The sequence below is a fragment of the Heterocephalus glaber genome, unplaced genomic scaffold (genome assembly GCF_053883595.1).
Source record: "Heterocephalus glaber isolate CG9 unplaced genomic scaffold, H.glaber_assembly_v1.0 deba00001442, whole genome shotgun sequence".
Lineage (NCBI taxonomy): Eukaryota > Metazoa > Chordata > Mammalia > Rodentia > Bathyergidae > Heterocephalus > Heterocephalus glaber.
This window is the reverse complement of record NW_028258296.1, coordinates 57,563,248-57,587,115: the sequence shown is the minus strand read 5'-3', so window position 1 is coordinate 57,587,115 and position 23,868 is coordinate 57,563,248. Positions and strand designations below refer to the sequence as shown.

Here is a 23,868-nt window from a genome sequence, read left to right as displayed (position 1 = left end):
TCCCTTGCATTGCTTTTCTTTGAATAATTTTAATTTTTGTGTATGTGTGTGTTTAGTGAATAATAAAGTTTTTTTTTTTCAAACCTCAGAAACTTTTTTGGGGGCAGTATGTATAAAGTGGTTTTATTATTGGGATGGCAGTGTTGGTTCAGCATTGGAAGATCCACCCCCAAAAGTCATCATTTTAACAGAGGAAAGGAAAAAGCCATATGATCCTGTCACTAGTTGGAGAAAAAGTATTGGATTAAATTCTACAGCTGTTCATGGTAAAGCTAGCTATTAGGAGACTAGAAGTAGAACAGAACCTTCTCAACAGATAAGCCATGTACTCTATACTTTCAGCAAAAACACCTTATATGAATGGAGAAGATACAGTGCTTTCTCCCTAAGGTGGGGAACAAGGCCAGATATGCCTACTCTTCACCTGTCCATTAAACTTTGTGGGGTTGTTTTAAAAATTGAAAAAAAAAAAAAATACTCCATGGGGCCGGGGATTTGGCTCAGTGGTTTTGCCGCCTGCTGTGCAAGCACAAGGACCGGAGTTCGATCCCCGGTACCAAAAAAAAAAAAATACTCCATGGTTCCTGTCTATACAGTATGGTTTCTCAGTCTAGAAGCAGGCAGGGCATCTGATGTCACCTCCACCCATACCTAGTGCAATATGCCCACCACCGTCTCTTCCTATTCTCTAAAACAGACCACTCTCACGTGCCAGGTCCTTGCGCTGCTGGGAAACTTTCCCCAAAACTTGCGGCCCACCGTAACCTCTGATTTCCTTCCACTTTTATACTTTGTACCACTCTTTCAAAGAGCTTAAATTCTTAGCAGTATCACATCCAATTTTTCCTAATGTATTTGTGTATGTGTTTCTCCCCTGGATATTATAAGCTCTTGAAGCCAATTACTTCTTTTGACCTCTAATTACCTTGGACATAGCTGCTACATAAATATTTGTAAGAATGATCTGAACAGGACAGGGAACAGTGGCATGGAAGGAACAATGTTTAGTGAACTTGCTTTCCGAAAGCTTCTCTAACTTGGAATAAACTTTTTTTTTTCTTTTGAGACAAGTTTGTTCAGGCTGACCTTGAACTGTGTAACCCAGGCTGGCCTCAAGCTCACTAAAACTGGCCTCCTGCCTCAGCCTCCCAAGTCCTGGGATTACAGGGGTGTGGTACCATGCCTGGCTTTCTTAGCCTAGTTTCAACCTCATGGAAAGAAGCCATTTTCGTGCTTTAGTATACCCTACGGCCAGGAATCCAGAAGGAAAAGCAAGGAACCTATGGCCACCCAATACCACGCTTGCTTTTCCATCTTCCTTGCCTCTTCTCCCTGTTAAATTATGGTGAAGGGGCTGGCAAGCAGGGATTGAGAACCAGAGTCAGACTGAAGCTGGAGTAGGGGAAACTGGGAAGGATGACAACATGAACAAAGCTGGGCCTGGGTGACAGAGGTGGAGCAGGTGGACTATGAGTAAGAAGTGAAGGGAGGGCTGGGGATTTAGCTCAGTGGTTCCACCACCTGCCTTGAAAGCCCAAGGTCCCGAGTTCAATTCCTGGTGCCAAAGAAACATGAGAGCATTACTTTGGCGCGGGGGGATTTAGCTCAGTGGTTCTGCCACCGGCCTCGCAAGCACAAGGTCCCAGGTTCGATCCCCGGTACCAAAAAAAAAAAAAGGGAGAAGGCAGAGGTGCAGCTCAGCGGTGGAGCACGTGCTTAGCATGTTTGAGTCCCTGGGTTCAATCCCCAATACCAAAATGACAAAAACGGAACAAGAGTAACAAAGAAGAAAAACCAGGTCTAAAGAACTGAATAAAGTTTAATACATTAAAACCAGGTATTTATTACTTTTAAATTGCATTTGCCATTTCTGAACAATACAAAGTAGAGGCAAATAGTAACACTTCATAAAAATGTTGAGTCCCCATTCCTTTCTCTGAGATCCTCCCTCAAATATTCCCTCCCATCCCTTACAGAACACTGTCCTGAATAAAACACTTAAATACGTCATAAATAGTAAATTATGAAAAAAATAGCAAGAATTGTTTCTTTTCTTCCTGTAAAAAAGAACACGGCAGCAAAGACAGGGAGCCAGAAACTGGCTGGGGGTGTCTAATATAGACAGTTACTCGGGGTACAGGCTAACCTACTACCACGGTAGGGTGGGATGGAGAAGAGACTGCAGGACTTCGACCACCTGCCACATACACCAGGCCGCCTTCTTGCCCTGAGAAGAGCGGACTGATCGGAAGGACAATCACAACTCAGAGAAGGGGAGGACAGGGCTCGTGGGGCCCCCTTCCAAAGTCCCTGCACAGAGCGGGAAAAGAGCACGGACGGTTACGGAGTCATCAAGACAAGTGTCTGTTGGGCCAGGGATTTAGCTCAGTGGTTTCAACGCCTGCTACGCAAGCACAAGGACCCGAGTTCGATCCCTGGTACCAAAAAAAAAAAAAAAAAAAAAAAAAAAAAAAAGACAAGTGTCTGCTGGCTCCCCTGGGCTGAAGAGAACCTTCTCTCGCTTCACTGAGGCGGACGGCCTGTTCAGCAGACACAGGCTTCTGTCCACCGCAGCTCCACAAATAGCAGAACATTGCTCAAAACGACAAGAAGAACAAAGAAAAAAATCTCCTTTGGAAGAATGGTCTAAAATTCATCTGATACATCTTCATATTTAGAAAAATGACTAGAATACATTTCAAACTTCCAAGTATTAGTGAGTGGGTCCTGCCTGGGGAGGGCTCTCACCTCCTAACCCGTGGCAGCCCCATTGTTTTAACAAAAGGGGCAAGGATGGCCACAGGTCCCACTCTTTTCATCTCTTGGCCTTAAGAATGTCCTCATCCTGTGAGGAGCTGACAGGAGCTGCTGCTGGCAGAGCAACTGCCACATTTCCGTTTCACAGCCACTGCGGCTCATCTGTGGGAACCCTAGGAGCAGGTATCTCTGACTTTTGAAATTGTGTTGTGTGCTCTTTGTTCTTGTCCTTTTGAAAGAAAAAAGGAAGAAGACAGAGATGGTTAAAAACCCTTATTCCCCCAAAACCCTTTACAACAATTCCAGGGTCTTCCTCCAGTGACCAGAGGGAAGAAGGCAGGGGATCGGGTACCAGCAGTGTGTCCTGAGGAAGTGAGAGTCCAGCTCCTGGAGAAAGGTGCACGACGGGAGGAGAACCGCAAAGTCCAGCAAGCCCACTGCCAGCACAAACAATGGGAGTTTGAAGAAACTCGACTGTGGAAGCCGAGGCTGGCCCGGCAGAACTCCGCACCAGCCGACTCTGGAGTGGAAGGGCTGCTGCTGTCCTCAACTGTCCAAGGCACCAACGCCCACTCAGAGGCCGGGGAAGAACTGCTTCCTCATCATGAAGGAGGCGGAGCTCCCCTAGCTCCTTATTAAACTCCTTTTTGGTTTGTTTGTTTTTGATGACCAAGAAGAAAACTGAGTGTTCTTGGGCAAGGGCCAACATCCTGATATCACAGCAACAGTGGGGTCTTGTTTCCAGTCTTCTGAGGTTTGTTGCTCACTGAGAAGGCAAAGGGTGTAAAGTCAAGGGTGTGGAGCTTGAGATTAGGAGGCAGGGATGGAACTCAAGTTAACTTCAACCTAGGGAACAAAGTTAAGACATTTTCTTCTACTTCATCCTCATTTTCCAAGGACGAGTTACAAAACCATAAAATTGATAAAAAGCACGACTGGGGGCACCCAGGCCTCTAACCCCATCCGCTGCCTCCTTCCCTTTGCCCACTGCCCTCTTCCCCACCCCCACTCCGTCTGGACTCCTTTACACCTCTGAAAGCCTCCCCTCCCGCACACCAGACACTCACATGGGGGAACTCCTCCTCTGTAATTTCAAGCTTTTCCAAAGCTGAACTAAGAGGAAGAAACAAGAAACAGAGAAAAGAATTAGAAGATTAAAAAAGGATTTTCCTGTGAGGTCAAATCTGACACTGTTTCTTCACATTTCCCTTCAGAATCAATGTAGAATTCAGAAAAAAGAAGGTATTAGATTTAATAAAAAGCACATTATTGGGCCGGGGATTTAGCTCAGTGGTTTCACCGCCTGCTGCGCAAGCGCAAAGGACCGAAGTTCGATCTCTGGTACCAAAAAAGAAAACAAAAAAATCCCATTATTTTAATTAAGTAGTATTTTTTCTTTTTCAGCACCAAGGACGAAATCCAAGGCCTTCTGTGTTCTGAGCAAGCAAGCATTCTACCACCGAGCGATGCCCCTCGCCCCTTTTTGTTTATTCTGAAATAGGGTCTCATTAATTTGCCCACGCTGGCCTCAAACTTGCAATCCTCCTGTCTCAAACTCCCAAGTAGCTGGGATTATAGCTGTGCACCACTACAACTAGCCCTTTACGAATTTTTATATGTCTCTTATTTTTATTATTACTATTTTTTGAGACAAAATCTCACTATGTAGTCCAGGTTGGCCTAGAACTTGCTATGTAGCCCAGGCGGGGTGGAACCTTATGACCCTCCTGCCTCAGCCTTCCAAAACATCAAAAACCACACCTTGCTTTAAAAGTGCAGAGTATCAACCTTTTTTTTTCTGGTGGTACTATGCTTAACTACATGCTCTACCACTAAGCTATTACCTGCCAGCCCCATGACCTGCTTCCTTGAACCTTATAGTAAAAGGAGAAGGAAAGCAAATAAAGAGAAGAAATACTAAACAAAAAGCCAGGACTTGAGAGAAATTTTTTAAAATTTTGAACTCCAGAGAGCAAACAATGCTAAAATTAAATTTTTTTTAAAGTACTGAGGATTAATCACCAGTGGCACCTGTAATCCCAGCACTCAGGAGGCTGAGGTAGGAGGACTGACATGAGTTCAAGGGCAGCCTGACCTATATAGCAGGACTCTGTCTGAAAAAAAAAAAAACCGTACTGGGGACTAAACCCAGGGCCTTTGCACTGATAAACTTCCTCAGCTGTTTTTTTCTTCTCTTTTTGAGACAGGGTCTCACTAAGATGTCCAAGTTGGGCTTAAAATTGTGATCCTCCTGCATCAGCTTCCCCGACTGCTGGGATTACAGGTGGTCACCACCATACTCGACCTTAACACTGAAAAATCTTGAGCAAGGATCAAATCCCAGGGCACTGTCAAGAAAATAGGATGAAGATGAAGACAAGGGTATGACAGTAAGACACTTCATTAAGATCTCAGAAAAAGAGAGAAGCATGGTGGCACATGCCTGTGATGCCAGCACTCTGGGATGCTGAAGCATCTTTGAGTTTTAGTCCAGTCTGGACAGTTTAGTGAGTACCCTATCTCAAGACCGAAAAAAGGCAAGGGACATAGCTCAGCATGAAAGCTGTTAGCTTGTGTCTAAATGTCTCTACAAACCGTGCGTTAAATAAACCTTTCCCCTCTTAACTTTGGGTGTCAAGTATTTTGTCTCAGCAATGAGCAAGTAATTAAGACAAAGGCCCTGGATTCAATTCCCAGTACTAACAAAATAAAGACAAATACATTTTTTTTTTGGTACCAGGGATTGTGAGGCAGGCACAGCGCCACTGAGCTAAATCCCCAGGCCAAGATGAATATATTTAAAAAAAACAAAATAAAAGGGGGGCCCGGGGATTTAGCTCAGTGGTTTCACCGCCTGCTGGACAAGCGCAAGGACCCAATTTCGATCCCTGGTACCAAAACAAAAAAACAAAAACACAAAAGGGGCTGAGAAAGTAGCTCATTCTTAGAGCACCTGCCTAGCACGTGTGAAGCACTGAGTTCAATCCCCAACCAGCACTGCCAAAGCAGAAAAATAATCATGTGCATGTCTCACAGAGCCTCTCAGCTGAAAACACAGGGTATGTAAACTGTAAACTGTCGGGCTTATCAAGAAGCTATTTATGGGTATGCATCTGTCTATGGAGTGAATCTCAGTGATAATCACAGGCAGGAAGTAAAACCTATAAGGAAATTCTATCAGAAACACTGCCAGTTAGGACCAAAAGGGACAAAAACTGCAAAATGAAGAAACCACCATATCTCTCTCCCCCAACTAAACTACTGGAAAGAAGCAGGCTGAGTAAGCGGCTTACATGCAAACACATTCTAGCTTTAACAAAAAAGGAAAATTCAGGACAAAATCCAGAGTCCAAAGGGTGAAGCTAGGAGCCATAAAACATTGTTCTCACACTTTAAAACCTAATCAAAGAGGGGCCGGGGATTTAGCTCAGTGGTTTCACCACCTGCTGTGCAAGCTCAAGGATGCGAGTTCAATCTCGGAACCAAAAAAAAAGTCTCAAGTCTCAGCATGGTGGCACACACGTGTAATTCCAGCACTCCAGAGGCTGAGGCAGGAGAATCGCTGCCTCAATTCCTGCAGAAGAAGTGAGAGTTCAAGATCAGCCTGGGCTACATAGTGAGTTCAAGGCCAGCCTGAACTACATATTGAGACCCTGTCTACAAAAAAAAAAAAAAAAGGCTGGGGATGTAATACAGTGGCAGAACACTTGCCTGGGATGTGTGAGCCCTTGAGTCTGATCCTTAGTACTACAAAAAAAAATTATGGAGGGAGACTATGATCACATGGTGAAAGGGGTCAAGGAACCAACCTCGTATTTAGTACTTGCAAAGTCTCTCCAACTACATGTGAGAAACCAGGGCCAGAAACAGGTGAGTCCTCGCTGACTTCCTCCACGGGTGGAGTCTGAGGTAATACATCAGGACGACCAAGGTGGACATCTGGAAAAGAGAAAAGGGGAGAAAATCAATAAATGAAACAGAAGAGATGAGCAATGAGAATGAGGGGAAAAACAAGTAGCGACTTGGCTTTTCCTAGACAGAAATGGGGGGTGGAGGTCCTGACCAGAGAAGGACTCAGAAGGGAGGGGAGAAAAACACAATCACAAAGGCACCCCACCCTGGCGCTGACCTGGCTCCACTTCCGCCTCTGTTGTCACTTGTGCTCTGTGCTCCCCAGAGACCGACGGCTGGTAAGTAATGCAGGCGTTGCCGCTGGGGCCTGCTCGCCGAGAGAAAGATGAGCCAGACCGAAACTTTTTGGAAGGAGAGGGCTTCACTTCAAAAGGGAAAGAGAGCCTACTTAGCACCAACCTCTGAAACCGTCACCAAGACACAGATACAAACTGCCAGTTATCACCAACGCACACCCAAAGTTATTCTGAAGCAAAGCAGGAGGAAGGGCTGTCACAAAGATGGGCTCTAGGAAGTGCTATTTAGAAGGAAGGTCTCTCTTCCCTTTGGAAAGAAACAGAAAGCCTCCAGCAAAGGCGACATGTGCATATGCCCCTTCCCCAGCCCCCAGTGCAATCCTGATGGCTCTGCCTTTGCCTGAAGAGATGTCCTCTCTTCACTAATTCCCTTGTTCTTTGGTAGTAGCCCCAGGAAAACATAACAAAGATGACCCTTTCACTCTACATCTTCTAAGCACTTATGTACACAGCAATGTAATTCACATTATTATGCATCAAAACAGAAAAGGGCTGGTGTGGTGGCACATACCATTAGTCCCAGCACTCAGGAGGCTGAGGTAAGAAAGAGGATTACCACAAGTTCTAGGCCAGCCAGGACTATATAGCGAGACCCTGTCTCAAAATAAATCAACAAAAACAAAAACAAAAATAAAAAAGGATTTTTCCATGCCCCTTCAGACATGGCATGGCTAGGTCCCTTTTACCTCACTATGGAACTAATGTCTTTGATGAGGAGAGGGAAGAAGAAACTACAATTTGCCAGTAGCAATAGCATGCAGGATTTGGAAAAAAAATACTGGCACCTCCAAACCAAGGAACAGATTAAGAAAACTTGATAAACAAATCAGTAATGCTTTAACCATTTAACTAGACAGAACTCCTTGGCACCTGAGATATGCACTGAAAGAGAAAGATATCAGCAATAGCCTCCTCTATTTCTGAACACGTTTCGCTCTATCTGAGCATGTGGCATAGATTCTACATCCACAACTACACATTCTTGTTTTGCAATCCCACCAATTCCCCAGAAATGACCCTCACCTCAGTGACACATGTAGGGAGAGCCGGGGGGAAAGCAGCAACTTGGAAACGACTGGGACAGACAGAGTGAGTGACATAAGGACGAGAAGTAGCTCTCACGGGGTGCAGGCAGAGCGGAAGAGGCCTCTGGCCTTTGTAGCTCCCTGACAGAAGTGTCCTGCCCCCCATGTGCTGGGGTAAGGGAGCCACTGGGGGGTCATCTGGTAGAAGCCACTTACGGGGGATCTTCTTGAACACCGTGTTGCACATGAAGCGCTGGAATCGTTCAGCATAGAAGCCTGGACGGTGCACTGATACAGTATCCTGCAGAGCAGAAGAGAGGGCTACACAGTTAGAGACCGAGTGTGCCAGCAAGAGGATCTGTAGATCAAGGGCCATTTTCCCCTACACAGAGACCTCAGAGAAGGATAAAAGCCAGAAATGAAATTTAAAATGCATGGAAGAAATCAAGGGGGGCAAATGAGAAGTGAGAAGCAGAAGCAGGAGGAGGCTTTCCCTGACTGCTACTCACCCCATCATGTACCAGTGCTTTCCAAGAGTGCTCCAACTTTTTTACAAACCTGCCAAGAAAAAATTTGTATCACACACATTGGTATTAAATGAGAGCGCTTAATACTTTGGGGGTTTTTGGTTTGTTTTAGAGGTTTAAAGGTGCAACGACAATTTTTTTTAAAAAACCTTGAAAAGACAAAAGCTAGAAAAGCAGCCAAGTGTGGTGGTGCACACCTATAGTCCCTGTAACAGGAGGCTGAAGCAAGAGGATCATGGCAAGTTCGAGGCCGCCCTGTACCACACAGTGAGTTCAAAGCCAGCATGGACTACTTCAACCCCACCCATCCAAAAAAATGAAAAATAAAAGCTAGAAAAACACATATTATGGTACACTGGCTTTCCACATGGCAGTGCTAGTTCAGCATGTAGACCAATGCTGTTTCTAGGTAAGTTAATTAATCCCCATGAGAAAAGAGCAGTTTATATGTCCCTAGCAAGTGAGGGACAAGAATATTAACTGCAGAGGCTAGGCACAAGGGCCCACACCTGCAATCCCAACTACCTGGGAGACTGAGGTAGGAAGACAGCAAGTCTGAGGCAAACCTGGGCAGCTTAGTGAAACCTTGTCTCAAAAAGGAATAAGGGCTAGGGATTTAGCTCAGTGGTTCCACTGCCTGCCTCAAAAGCACAAGGTCCTGAGTTTGATCCCCAGTACCAAAAAAAAAAAAAAAAAAAAAAAAAAAAACAGAAAAGGGGGGCCTGGGATGTAGCTCAGTGGCACTGCTCCTGCCTGCTAAGTATAAGGTCCTGAGTTCGACCTGTGGTACCGGAAAACAAACAAAAAACAAGTTGAGCTGAAGAAACAGATGTGCAAGAGCCCGAGAGCCTGGATAACCTGCCAGGAGTGGTAGCACATGCCTGTGATCCCAGCACTGGGGAGGCTGAAGGAGGAGGATAACCACAGGCTTGAGGACAGCCTGGATTACACAGTAAGACCCTGTCTCAAAAAATCCAAAAATAAATTAAAAATTAATTATTTAAAAAAATTGGATAATACTCTGAATCAGTAAATCAAGTATCGTCTAGTGCTCATTAGTACCAGAAGGTTACAGAAGCAAAGTTGGGATCTAATGAGCCCTGCTTCTCCCTCAGCAGCACTCCGCTGCCGCTTACTCTCAGGGGCCAGCAGTTTTTACAGAAATCCCTCCCCTGTGGAAAGGGGTATGTGCTTCCAACTTCCTCCCAATATGGAGATGACTCATCTCACAGGGTTTGCACGAAGAGCCAGGCAGATGGTGTGTTCCACCTGGCACTTCCGAGCACTGACTCAGCCTTCCATAGAAGGTACATATCATGAGTGGGGAGGTGGCAAGGGAGGGAAGCCAAGAAAGAAGTCAACCATCTGAAAAAAATCACTGAGTTAAGTGTCTGCAACTCACTGTTCTTGTCCAAGGAAGAACTTAACAACAAACCCATCTAACAAAGCAGTGTGAGTGGCTTCCACACCCTTCCTGTCTAACCTGGGGTCCACATGCTCCTCACCTGTAAGACTGCAGAATATCAATGATGCCAATATAAAGCAGAAGCCTTTCCCCTTTATTATTGCGGGCAGGGATGCCACCCATGCTGGGGAAGACAAAAAGGGAAGAATTAGAAATCTGTTAGAAACTTCTCCTAATCTTGAGTCAAATCAGGATGGAACTGAGATAGATCTAAATATAACTGACCAACCCTCCATAAACTGCAAGAGTGTGAGACTCCTTCCTCCAACCGTAAGAATCTCTCTAATCTCCTTGCCTACCATTCCTACCCCAGCGCTACCAAAAAGACTCTGAAATCACTACAACCCAGCAAGATGGGGACTGCTCCCGAAAAGTCTTCAGAACTTCTGTATCTTATTGCCCACTAAAGACACTCTGCCTGAGAGTCATATTATGAGATACCTAAGGGCTGAGGATTTAGCTTGGTGGTTTCATCGCCTGCTTCGCAAGCACAAGGACCCGAGTTCGATCCCCGGTACCAAAAAAAAAAAAGTTCCAAGATGAGATATCTAAAAATGAAATCATCCAACAGACACAGGGCATTTCACAAACTGAACTTACACAACTCAATGATGGTAAGAAAGATGCCTTCCACAAAGAAGTCTATAATGAACTGTGATAAGCTGTAATTTACAGACACATGGCTAAGATTTTGAGTGTAACATTTTAAGTCTTTTCATCCTGGATAGCTCTCCTTCCCAAATACATTAAACCCCCAAATAAAAGCCATTTTCCTTTCCTTTTATATTCCTAAGAAAGCTCATTTGATGGTTCGATAAGCATTTATGTTGCCAGCTTAACTGCTGCTCAAAGCTACTCCTTTCCAGAAGTCAGGCACTTTCCTCGAGAAGTGCTGTGCATTCATGCTCTCCCCGAGCCCCGGCCACTCACTGGTCGTCGGTCTCCATGGTGCCACCCCGGCGAGCCTCGCCCTGGATGGACTCCATGGCTGTGGAATACAGAGCCTTCTGGGACGTCGGTCTCCGCGTGTCAACTGCGTACTGCGTTTCAGTGTTCAAGGGCTCTCGCTGTGCATGATCTATGTTGTGGATGGACATCAAGAGACTATAGTCCATTATTTTGAAGCTCTGAAGCACCTAACGGAAAGAAAAGACATGACCTGAGCCCTTGGAATTATCAGGATTTTTTCTCAAGATCTCATGCTTTAATTATTCTTGGAGAGGGGCCGGGGATTTAGCTCCATGGTTTTGCTGCACAAGGACCCGAGTTCGATCCCTGGTACCAAAAAAAACACAACTTATTCTTGGAGAATTTCCAAGGCTAACCATAGAATTATCCTTTGATCTTCTACTCCTTGAAAAAGAGTTTATTAGCTCCCTCTCATCAGTCTATTTATTTCTGTATCTACACCCACTTGCCTTCCTCTAATTTGTGTAATACAAATTATTTTTTCAAGTCCCACTGCCTAGTCCAGACCTTCTCTGCTCTTCTTTGTATCTCTTCACAAAAAGTTCTTTTTACTTGATGCTCAGTATGTGAACAAGGAACACATACTGGTGCTACAAAGAATCCACAATGCAGGTCTGATAAAAGTATACCTTGTGACAGAACTTTTAGTGTGTATTTTTTTTTTTTTTTGATACCAGGTATCAAACTCAGGTCCTTGTGCTTGCAAGGCATGTGGCAGAACCACTGAGCTAAATCCCCGGCCCTTGTGACAGAACTTTTATGGTCAGTATCAGTTCATTTCAACATTAACTAAACCCCTGCCATGAGTAGCACTGTGCCTGCTATAGGGACATAAAAATATCTCGGAAAGTTTGCATGTCGGGAGTGCACTTCAGAGAGAGCTAGTTTGTGCTTAGTTTGTTTGAAGTACTGTGTTTGAACCCCAGTACCAAGGATGGTATTTAGAACAGGCGGGAGGAGGAAGAGGAGGAAGGGAGGGATGGAGGGAAGAAGAAGGAAGAAAGGGCCAGGCATGCCAGTACTTGGGAGGCTGAAGCAGGAAGACTGCCACAAATTCAAGGCCAGCTTGGTCTACATCATGAGTTCAGGGCCAGCCTGAATTATAGAGCAAGAACCTCTCTCAAAAAACAAAAAACAAAAAAAATAAGGACCAGGGATGTAGCTCAGGAGCACACACCTGTCTGGCAATCTCAGGATCCTAAGTTTGATCCTCGGTACCAAAAAAAGGGGAAGGAAGGAAGGAAAAAAGGACATTCCTACCCTTAAAGAACTGTAAAATTAGGAAAGTATTAAAATGTAAAATAGATATAATACCTTCTAATGCGCAAAAATGGAAGTGTTTACATAATAAAAGAATAAAGAGACAGTCAAGAAGTTATATCTAATTATGACGGTGAAGGATAAACTGGAGCTAAAATAAGAGAAACAGCATGTTAAGTACAGAAAAGTATAACTGGTATTGCTATAAGATAAAATCCAAAGGGCAGGAGGGGCAATGTAGGAAGGCTGGTAGGGGCAAAACAATAATGAGCATGATGCAGTATCATGTCCAAAAGCCTAGACTGCATCCTATTGCCAGGTGTGGTGGCACACCCCTGTCATTCAGCACTCAGGAGGTTGAGGCAGGAGGACTGCTGCAAGTTTGAGGACAGACTTGGCTACGCTGAGTTTAAGGCCAGCCTGAACTACATACCAAGACCCTGTCTCAAAAAACCAAAACCAGGGGGTGGGGATTTAGCTCAGTGGTTCCAGCGCCTGCCTCACAAGCATAAGGTCCCAAATTAGATCCCCAGTACCAAAAAAACCAAAACCAGAGGGGAAAGGAGGGGAAATTGTTTTCTATGATTTGGAAAAGCCTGGTCCCATTGGCTGAGTAAGTCTCTAACCCTTGCATCTAAAGGAGACAAACTCAAACCGGCATTATCCTGGATGCAGATGCAGAGTGCAGGGCAAGGACAGATAACACTAAGGCCTGAGCAGAGGAAAATGACCTCACAAAAGCAGTTTGAAAAAAGACAACCAGATGTAGAAAAATTAGTAGGGAAAGATATGACCAAAACCAAAAGATGATTATCTTAAGAAAATGGGCCGGGGATTTAGCTCAGTGGTCGCACCGCTGGCTGCACAAGCCCAAGGACCCGAGTTCGATCCCCAGTACCAAAAAAAAAGAAAATGGAGAGCAGTTTGTTGCCAAATGGTACAAAAAATTTGAGGAAGAATGAAGAGGTATTCTCTATTTAGCATTGAGGCGGTCGATGGGGAGAGTAGTTCTGTACAGTGGTGAGAAGACACAAAGGGTTCAGACTAAGAGACAGAAAAAGAAAAAAATGCAAGCAATGGGGGAAAAAATTGTCCTAAACTTAAGATAAATGAGATAAGCTTGCTGGTATACTGACACAAACAGGACTGGCTTCAAATAAGCCACGAAGTTGGGGAAAGGACATTAAGAATTCTAAGTGCAAATACCTTTAGTAACTGGTAAGAGAGGCAGCATAAACGGATGGAACAGGATGGAAAGTTTAGGTCATGTTTTTCAGAAACAAAGCTAGGGCGACAGGAGTTAGAAAGTGGTCTGAACAGAGTGTTGAACATCTGAAATTCTTGCTGAGAAAGAGGAGCAACACTCTGGGTCCAGGCGGAACTGAAGCAGTAGGGTCCACAGCTGTGATTTTCTTTAGCATCACTCACCTGTCAACTTATGAATCTCAATTTGGCCACAAGACCAAATATGAGGAATAACGGTGCTGGTTTAAGTGAAGTGTGACTACACGGCCCAGGCTAACCAGAGAAGGAAGCGAAGCCCTGTGAGGAGCACAGTGGCATGGCAACGAGCTAATCTGAGTCACTTTGTAAGCAGTCTAGGACACACAATTAAGGAACACAGTCCATCTTCCACAGAACGGATCCCTAAGAACACCAAGCTATCTTCACGGTTGGGATTTCTGGTGTCAGAGAGAAGGAAATGCAACAGACTCACCAGGCAGTCACGCTGCAGGGTCTTGCACAGAGCGTTGTACATGTCAGCATCCAAGAAGAGACCGTCAGGCATGTCCTGCAGGAAGTCCAGGTCTTTAAAGGTGGGCAGTGGCTTCTCTCGCTCCTTCTGAGAAGCTCGCCGTTTGTAGGTGGAGCCCTTGAGGTCGTACTTGATATGCATCTTGACCGACCGTGGTAAGAGATTGTTCATCACCACAATCCGAATGTTCTTGCCCCCGGCCTGCACACAGTACAATCCATAGAATTTAGGCAGCAATGTGCGAGGGTTCTGGTTGAGGTTCTGAGGACACAGAAGAAAAAGCAACAGAGCAAGTTAGTTCCCTTTCAGTGAAACTCAAGGGAAAGTTCCACACACCCCGACTCTGTCTCCAACACAGGACTCAGGCACAGTCTGTCTGCCCAGACAACACATTTCCAATGCGGCCGTCTCAATGATGAGTGCACCACGAAGCTGACCACAGACCCTCCAGTGTGCAGCCACCGAGGACGTGAAATATAAGATAGATATGCTCAGAGGCGTTTAAGAGAAGGCAGCCATTTCCCAAGACTTTTTAGACAGAATTTTATTGTTTAAAATGCATTTATTAGTATGTTTGCAACACATAATTCCATTTCTCTTGTGGAATTGGTACATACACGTCGCATCTTGATCGTTTTTACTTTCCATCCCCTCTCCTCCTGCTCCCTCTGTCCCTAGATTCCCTTCTCCTCTCCCCAGTCTATCTCTGTTTCCTATCTCTCTTTATTTCGTTCTTTATTTATATTTGAGAGCTCTCATATTAGAGAGACCATGTGATATTTAACTTTCTGTGAATGATTTATTTCACTTAGCATTATCATCTCAAGATTCATCCATTTTCCAAAAACGGACCCAAATTTAACCTTCTTTATGGCCCAGTAGTATTCCATTGTGTCTATATACCACATTTTCTTCATTCATCTGTTGATGGGCATTTAGACCTCTTCCATAATTTAGCTATTGACTTGTGCTGCTATAAACTTGTACTGCATGTATTACTGTAAAACAATGACTCCTTTGAAATGATACCTAAAAGAATATAAGCGGGTCAAATGAAATTTCTATTTTTAGTTTTTTGAAAAAGCTTCATACTGTTTTCCATAGTAGTTATACCAATATATATTCCAAAAACGTGGAAAGGTTCCTTTTTCCTCACAACCACAACAGCATCTGTTGTTTTTTAAGTTCTTGATGATAGCCATTCTTACTGAGTACTGTGGAATCTCAAAGTTGTTTTAATTTGCATTTTTCTAACAGTCAAATATACTCAACATTTTTTTCATGTATTTATTGGTCATTTGTACTCACTTCTTCTTTTGAAAGGTGTCTATCATTTCAACTGGGTCTTCTATTCCTAACTTTTTAGGGTTCTTTATATATTCCTCTGTCTAAGGAATGGCTGGAAAAAAATCTTTCCCATTCTGTAGGTTGTTTTTTCATTCTCTTGGTTGTTTCCTTTGATGTCCATGGACTTTTGAATTTGATATAATCTCATTTTTTGATTCTTAGTATAAGCCCAGGGACTTAGCTCAGTGGCACTGCACCTGCTTGGCAAGCGCAAGGTCCTGAGTTCGAACCCCAATACCAAAAAAAAAAGGATTCTTGATATAAAGGAAGATTGTAAGAAACTACTTTGAAAATGCATATTCCAATAAATTGGACAATCTAAAAGGAATGGATAAATTCCTAGACACATATGAATTTCCAAAACTGAACCACAAAGAAAAAGAAAACCTTGAAAGAAAAAGAGAAAAAAAACAAAACCTGATGAGACCAGGAACAGGCAATAATAAAAACCCTACCAACTAAGAAAAGCATGACGGAGTCACCACAGAATTTTACCAAAACATCAGGGAAGAACTAACGCCAATATTCCTCTTCCATGAAATAGAAGGGAGAGGGGCACTGCCAAAATCATTCCTGGAAGCTGGCATTACTCTAATAGGACAAGGACTAACAACAACAAAACTACAGGTCAGTTTCCTTAACCAACGCAGATGCAAAACCCTCACCACAAGACACTTGTAAAGAGAATGTAACCATTACAACAGGCAGACGTTATAACCAGGTCAGCTTCATCCCAGGAAAGAAGGGTGATTCAACACACCAAACACTAAATCCACAAATGTAAGACACCCCATAAATGGAAGTAGAGACAAAAATCACAGGTCATCTGAATAGATGCAGAAAGAGCCTTTGACAAAATTCAACATTCATTCAAGGCTTAAAAAAAACAACAACACCCTGATGAAAATACATATAGATGGATTTTACCTCAAACTGAGAAAAGCCATTTTTGAAGAGAATCTTCCAAAAGTCTTAGCCCTCAGTCCTGGCTATAGTACAAGCAGTGATCAAAATATATAATGAAGAGCCAGGGATTTAGCTCAGTGGTTCCGGTGCCTGCCTTGCAAGTGCGAGGACCCAAATTCAATCCCCGGTACCAAAAAAAAATACAATGAATGAGGCCAGGGATTTAGCTCAGTGGTGCACTGCCTGCCTCACAAGCGCAAGGTCCTAAGTTTGATCCCCAGTACTGGAAAAAAATTTTATGTTTTATATATATATAAAACAGTAAAGAATTTCCATTAGTCTCTCTTAAAATGTTCTCCCTTGCTTCCAACACACTTATCCCATAGCTCTTGCCACTTCTGAAGCAGTTCTGAAGTCCTCATTTGTATCTTAAAAGGTATGCTCAATAATACAGTGAGTGCTGCCATTGAGTGCCTGCCAATGGAAAGACAGGCTTGTAAAAACACTGCAGTGTGTCCTCATCCACCTTAATCAGAGGGTCTGGCACCATGCAATGTCCGGCTCTTCCCCAAAGTCAAAATGATCATGAAAGGTAAACATTTTGAATCAATTCAGACCATGAAGGAAGACACAACAGCCCAATTAAAGACACTCACAAAATAGGACTTCCAGAGTTGCTTCAGAAAGTAGCAACAATGGGATATTTTTCTAAAAATAGAAATTCCATCCACCCCAGCTATTTCCCTTCTAGATATCTTCCTGAAAGTGTTAAAAACATCATAAGACACACGCATACCCATGTTTACGTAACACATAATCTCAGAAGTAGCCTATGTGTCCACCAAATGATAAATGAATAAAGAAAACAAATGTGTATAAATACACACTGGAGTACCACTCTGCCATAAAGAAGGATAAACTTGAGTCATTTATAGGAAAATGCATACACCTTGAGATTATAACGAAATAAATCAAACACGCAAGCTTAAATAGCAGGTAGTTTCTCTTATATGAGAAATCCAAAGTATAAATAAAGAGCAAAATAGAAGATGGATAAATAGGAAACTGGGAGACAGATTTTTTGCAAAAGGGAAGGGAAGCAAGAGATAGAGGGAGAAGGGAATGCAAAGAGAAGTGGACAAAAAAACATTTAAAAAAATTAAATTGTGTTAGGTACATGTACCAACTACCTATGAGGAATGTAATCATTATGTACTACAAACATGTACTAATAAAAATAATTTTAAAATCCAATTAAAATAATACTAACAACGAGGTCTTTTAGCAACAAGGGGGAGAATTTATGTGCCATGTACGGCGGCCCACATCTGTAATCACAACACTCAGGAGGCTGAGGCAGGAGGATCACTGTGAGGTCAAGGCCAGCCTGGGCTACATAGTGAGTTCAAGGGCAGCCTGGACTAGAAAGGGAGACCCTGTCTCAAAAAGCAAAAGAACCAAAAACACCCCAAAACAAAATAAATAAATAATAAGGGCTGATTTAGCTCAGAGCAAAGGGCCCACGTTCAATTCCCAGTAACCCCTCCCCTCAAAAAGATAGAAAACAAAACCTCTTTAACTGCAGAAATACAAAAGAAATGGGGCAAAAAGCATGTGTGCACACACGCATGCACACACACACTCAAACACAGCACTGACACTGTTTTGCCCTGCTGAAGACAGCCTCCTGCAGCCCTGTCCAGAGCAGGAAGCACTATGGCTGGTCTCCTGACCCCTTACCATGTAGTAGCCGGGGAGCAGCTTCTGCAGAAACTCTGCTTCTTTATGCTGCACAGTCTTGATGATGAACTCATCATCGCTGGACACATAGAAGAGGGAACCACTAGCTCCAGAGTTGCAGAGTTCAATCAGTGGCTCGCTGCAGAGAGAGTACTGAGGCCAAGAGGGGACAGTAAGATTCAGTCATACCAGAGCCCGCCCAGTACAGAAATCAACTACAGATGCACTTCTAAAGAAAAACCTCAGCAAGACTATGAAGAGGGAGAGCCTTCTAGGAATATCCCTCTGATACTGCAGTGACAGGGTTCTAAGATCAGCAGCTTACCAAGTAATCATCAGGCCGGATGCCAAATAGTTCCCGAAAGTAGCGGAAGGCAACAGGGGCATAGGTCTTGAACCGGAAGTCATTGTAGTGATGAGCAGGCGTCAGGTTGCTCCCCTCACTGTGGGGTTAAACAGAAGATCCTTAACTTCCCAGTCTCTCACAGGGGGAATCCACCCTGGGAAACCAGAGGGAGCCAGCACTTCCTCCTAAGAGGACAGTGGGGACAGACGAGTCCATCACTCACTGGAACAAAGACACAGGAGACCACTTTCTAGCGAGTGCATTAAATTATTTTTTTAGTGGGTCACTTCCCAGGCAGGAGGCCATGGCAGCACCTGGAGGATGGCATCTGCTCACCACACTCTCCAGTCTACATCGCCCCAATTATGAACAGCCTAAGGACTGCACACATCCTTAATTTGGTCAGACCACAAACCCACAAACCCACAAACCCTTAAGTTGCTCCAAGGTTGATTTCAAAAAGCCCATCTTCTAGGATGTTCTCCTGAACATTAGCGGAACCTTTGTACCTGGGGAAGAAGATGCTCTCCACCACATAGAAGTCCTGCATGAGGACATCTCGCTCTGGCTTGGTACTCAGACTCCCCACGGTGTGAGTAATGCCTAACTGGATGGCGCCTTTCAAAGCTGATGACGTTGTCTAAGAAAAAGAAAAGAAATGACAGGAAAGTTTCTAAATTAAGTCTGATGATAGCTATAAAAACTCAGGAGAGAGGAGTCAGAAGGAACACTTGGAAACAAATGCCCCTCCAGTAGCGCACACTAAGTTGAGACAATTCCCATGCTTCACACTGCAATTAAGCCTGGAAATATCAGGTAGGACAGGGCGAGGGATTTAGCTCAAGTGGTTCTGCTGACTGCCTCAAGCTCAAAGACCCGAGTTCAATCCTCAGTACCAAAAAACAAAACAAACAAAAAAAGATCAGGTCGGACAATGAAGAAACAAAGTAATAAAGGTAGGACTGGGCCAGGGATTTAGCTCAGTGGTTCCGCCACTTGCCTCAAGCACAAGGACCCGAGTCCGATCCCCAGTACCAAAAAAAAAGGTAGGACTGAATCAGCCTTGGCTAGGCAAAACATTCCTTCCTATTGGCCTGCCAAGACAACAGCTCCCTGTCTGTATTTGGAAGATAACACTGTGTTCATCTTAGGTCTCACTTGTGAAGTTCCTGCTAGCAGAGTATCTTCCAGATATTTAATTCATCTAATGTAGAATGTAACTGAAATTGACCAATATTCTGATTTAACGATCTGGTTATAGAAGCTTTAGTCCACTAAAGAAAGGCCTGATAAGTGTTTCAAGGATAACAGACTGCCAGGGACTTAGTTCAGTGACACCGCACCTGCCTCCCAACCACAAGGTCCTGAGTTCGATCGCCAGTACAAAAAAGCAAACAAACAAACAAAATCCTCCCCTCAAAAAAGGATAACAGACTGGCAAAAAGCTCTTAACAATGAAGAAAGCATGAAAATCAAATTATTTATTTGCTTCCTTGAGACAGGATTTTACTATTTAGTACAGCTTGACCCAGAACTTGTAATCCTCCTGCCTCAGCCTCCCAAGGGCTAGGATTACAAAGATTCAAGACCAAGCCCAGCAACTTAAATTATTTTTTCTTTTTTTGTGGTACTGAAAATTAAAGCAGTAGCCTGAGGTAGGGTACCACTTCTTCCTATATTCAAAGCCAGGGCGTATGAGGATATAACTCCACTCTCAGGGAGAGTCACAATAATGGGCCACAGTTACCTAAGAATGACCTAACATACTCAACCATCCAGGCACTGTATGGTCTAGGCTGTGCAGCAGGTGTTTTGTTTCTCCATGTCCTGCTAGGCACATAAGACACTATAACTCCTATGCTAGAAAACACTGTGCCCTTTTAGTAGCTGCGTATGCTATGTATCTGTTCTGCTGAAGGAATAGAGAGAGGCAGAGCTATGGAGCTCTGGAGCTGCAGATGAGCAGCTCTGCTGGCCTCTGATGCTGCGCTGATTTTCTGACTGCTCTGCGCCTTGTTCTTTAATGGGGATTAATTAACTCACTCACAAAGGGCCATAAGGACTAAACTGGCCCCTCTCCAGGTATCTCCCGGGGAGGCTCGCCCTTGCCTTCACACCTTCACAGTGAGCTACAACCCCAGGCCTTCTTTATTGATCTTCGTTTTTATTTTGAGACAGGGTTTCAGTCACCACATTGTCCAGGTGGGACTGAAACTTGCAATGTTCCTGCCTAAACCTCCCAGAAGGCTGGGATTACAGCATGTGTCATCACACTGGGCTCAACTCAAATTATTTCTGAGAAAAATATTCAAGAATTAGATAGGGCCAGAGATTTAGCTCAGTGGCGCCCCACCTGCCTCAAAAATGCAAGGTCCTGAGTTCGATTCCTGATACTGGGAAAGAAAAAAAGAATTAGAATTTAATTCAAGATTTAGAATCCCACATGCCTGTAATCCCAGCTCTTGGGATGCTGGGGCAGGAGGATCACTGAGAGGTCCAGGCCAGCCTGGATTATACAGTGAGTTCAAGGCCTACCTGAACTACAGAGCAAGACCTTGTTTCACAAAAGAAAACAAAACAAAAAAAAGAATTAGAATTTTCATAATATAGTAAAACACAAATACAAAACTTCTAACACTCTACGATTTTGATCCTATGGGAAAATATCACATCATACAGATCTATATCTAATAAAATACTCACACGTGGACATTCAAAATTAAGTTAATTAAAATTAAATAAAGGGCCGAGGGTTTAGCTCAGTGGTTCTGTCAACTGCCTCACAAGAGCAAGGACCTGAATTCAATCCCCAGTACCAAAAAAATTTTTAAAAATAATAAAAAATTAAATTAAATAAAACTTCACTTTCTCAATCTTAAAAGTTACAGCTAAAATGTGGGTAGTAGCCACCACACTGGATAACACACACACACACATATATATACAGCACATTTCAATCACTACAGAAAATTTATTGGGTAGCTTTCCTCTAAATTATCTCCCTAGCTGGGTGTGATGGTGCACACCTGTAATCCTAGCCCTTGGGAGGCTGAGGCAGGACTGCTGTGAGTTCGAGGCCAGCCTGGGCTACATAGTGAGCTGAAGGCCAACCTGAAGTACAGAGTTAGACCTTGTCTCAAAAAAAAAATTATTTCCCTCATCCTTCCCCACACCAGATATTACTTATATTCCACTTAATCCTCAGTGGGCATTAAAATTACAGCTAGTGTTTAAGGTTCTGCCTATAAACTCATCTTTTTATCCTCAATGTCCCACACATAAAAAGAGCTCAACAGAGTCAAGCAGGGCGGCACACAGGTGTAATCCCAGCACTCAGGAGGCCAAAGTAGGAAGACTGCAAGTTTGAAGGCAGCCTGAGCTACATAGCAAATTCAAGACTGGCCAGCCTGCCTGGACTACACAGTAAAACCCACTCTCGACAAAATCATGAAAAAAAAAGAGCTCAGTAAACATGTGCTGAACTGACATGGGGCTCAGAGGCCACTCCAGAGACAGATAGGTACCTGACTGAGAATATGAGTCAGCTCACTTCTGCTACTTAACACAACAAATAAAGGCAGAAAACAGAAAAAATTTATATGGGTCAGAATTAGGAATCCAAGAAATCTTCATGCCAAAAAAAAGAAATCTTCAAGCCTTGTATCAGATAAGATACAGATGCTTAAACAGTGCCCTTTAGGAAGCCTGAGCCTCTACAAATTAGTTCAGAACTGGGGGGCTGGAGGGGGATATTTGAAGACAATGATGACAATGACAAGACGAACAAAACAAAAAAATAAACCCATGTGCTGCCTATCTGTGTTTTACCAGGCTGGGACATGCCCTTCACTTCATGAATACCCGACAACAGAGGAAAAACAAAAAGTCTTCAAGAAACCTGTCTCCCTGTGGCAAAGAAAGCATGCCCTTTAGAGCCTAGTTACATGCTTATACCTAACAGTGAAACCCAAGCACTCTCTCTACCTCAGAGAAACAGCAATGCTAGATTTGTTCATGAAGAACATTCTCATTTAGGAATGGGGATGTAGCCCAGTGGTAGAGCACCTGCCTAGCACACAGACCTTGGGTTTGCTCCCAAGCACCAGAAAGAAAAAAGAAGAGAGGGGAGGAGAGGGAGGGGAGACAATAGCCAACTGCAGTTGCACAGGCCTGTAATCCTAATGCTCAGGAACCTAAAGGAGGAGGATGCTGAGTTTGAAGCCAGGCTGAGCCATACAGTGAGTTTAGGGAGGGCCAGCCTGGACTGTACCATGAGACCTTATCTCAAAAAACAAAAATGAAGAACATTCCCATTTAAACAATATTCCAATAGAAAACATCACCCTTTGTGAAATAAATTCTAAACTCCAAGTTGTATGATGGCTAACGTCCAAATGCTCTGATATCAAGAAACAGGATACTGTGTGAAGAGAACAGTTTCAAGGGGACCATGTTGCCCCTACTGAGTTTTCAAAGTAAGATGAGAGGGTTCCATCCAGACTCACCTTTTTATATGTTGTCTCTCCTGAAGAATCAACACTTCGGTGGCCTATTTTCTTGATAGTCATGCCAGTGGCATAAGACACCTAGAAGAGAAGAGTCTAGATCGGTCTATGATTCCCATGTAATACAAGTTATACTGTAGTGATGATACATCAAAAAAGCCACAATGTTAGCTGTGGGGCTAAAGCAGGAGGACTGCAAATTTGAGGCCAGCTCAGGCAACTTAGACATCCTGTCTCAAAATAAAAACAGAAACTGGGAGCAGGGATTTAGCTCAGTGGTACCACTTGCTTGCCTGGCAAGCGCAAGGTCTTGAGTTCAATTGGGCAGGGTGCGGGGGTGCAAAAAACTGGTCTACGGATGTAGCTCAGTGCAAAAGTCCTGGTTTAATGCCCAGTAGTGAAAGAAAAGAAAGAACCCAACACATCCTTTCCTTTTTTTTTTTTTGGTACTGGGGATTGAACTTGGGACCTTGTGCTTTCGAGGCAGGCGCCGGAACCACTGAGCTAAATCCCCAGCCCTACACATCCTTTCTTGATTAGGAACATTTTATAAAATCTTCATAAGGCCCACCTCACGCTAATGCACAAGTATCATGTTTATTGCATTTATTTACTGAGACAGGGTTTCACTCACTCCCTTGTCTAGGTGAGCCTCAAACTCCAGCCTCAGTCAGCTGGGTAGCTGGACTTTATGCACCCACCCCTACCCCTACCTTCCCTTTTGTCACCAGCTTCCTTTCAGAAATAACTACTCTAATCCCCTACCCAATCTCAATACTATTTGCTCAAACTGAATTCACCAGTGGAAACAATCTGTCCCCTTGCAAACTGAATAAGTCTCTAGACTAGTGGTGGAAAACCTATGGCACCACATCGGGCACACAGAGTGTATGAGGTTTTTTTTGGTTGGTTTTTTTTTTCAAAACTAAAACCTCAGTATTCAGGCTTAATTGCAGTGCTGGCACTTTACAATAAATAAGTGGGATTTGGGTTGCAGTTTGGGCACTCAGTCTCTAAAACGTCTGGCATCACTGCTCTAGACCTAGAATTAAAAGGC

At 43.7% G+C, this 23,868-nt stretch overlaps 1 protein-coding gene across 8 annotated transcripts in view; it reads right to left on the bottom strand.

Moving 5' to 3' along the window:
• Positions 1-1,801: 1,801 nt before the first annotated feature.
• The window catches only part of Pip5k1a (phosphatidylinositol-4-phosphate 5-kinase type 1 alpha), a 42,415-nt gene continuing 20,348 nt past the window's right edge, over positions 1,802-23,868 (bottom strand). For 4 of the 8 annotated variants that reach the window (XM_087212747.1, XM_004854014.4, XM_021265900.2 and 1 more), the window contains 13 exons: positions 22,812-22,892; positions 18,816-18,946; positions 18,286-18,403; positions 17,961-18,113; positions 13,929-14,228; positions 10,913-11,118; positions 10,023-10,106; positions 8,500-8,548; positions 8,207-8,291; positions 6,887-7,033; positions 6,567-6,696; positions 3,825-3,870; positions 1,802-3,603 (listed from right to left, as the gene is read on the bottom strand). In XM_087212747.1, coding sequence (XP_087068873.1) covers positions 3,568-3,603; positions 3,825-3,870; positions 6,567-6,696; positions 6,887-7,033; positions 8,207-8,291; positions 8,500-8,548; positions 10,023-10,106; positions 10,913-11,118; positions 13,929-14,228; positions 17,961-18,113; positions 18,286-18,403; positions 18,816-18,946; positions 22,812-22,892 — 1,566 coding nt within the window. In that variant the 3' untranslated portion in view covers positions 1,802-3,567. The remainder of the gene's footprint in view (positions 3,604-3,824; positions 3,871-6,566; positions 6,697-6,886; positions 7,034-8,206; positions 8,292-8,499; positions 8,549-10,022; positions 10,107-10,912; positions 11,119-13,928; positions 14,229-17,960; positions 18,114-18,285; positions 18,404-18,815; positions 18,947-22,811; positions 22,893-23,868) is intronic. The other 4 variants (XM_087212748.1, XM_004854015.4, XM_087212749.1 and 1 more) reach the window with 3 other exon arrangements.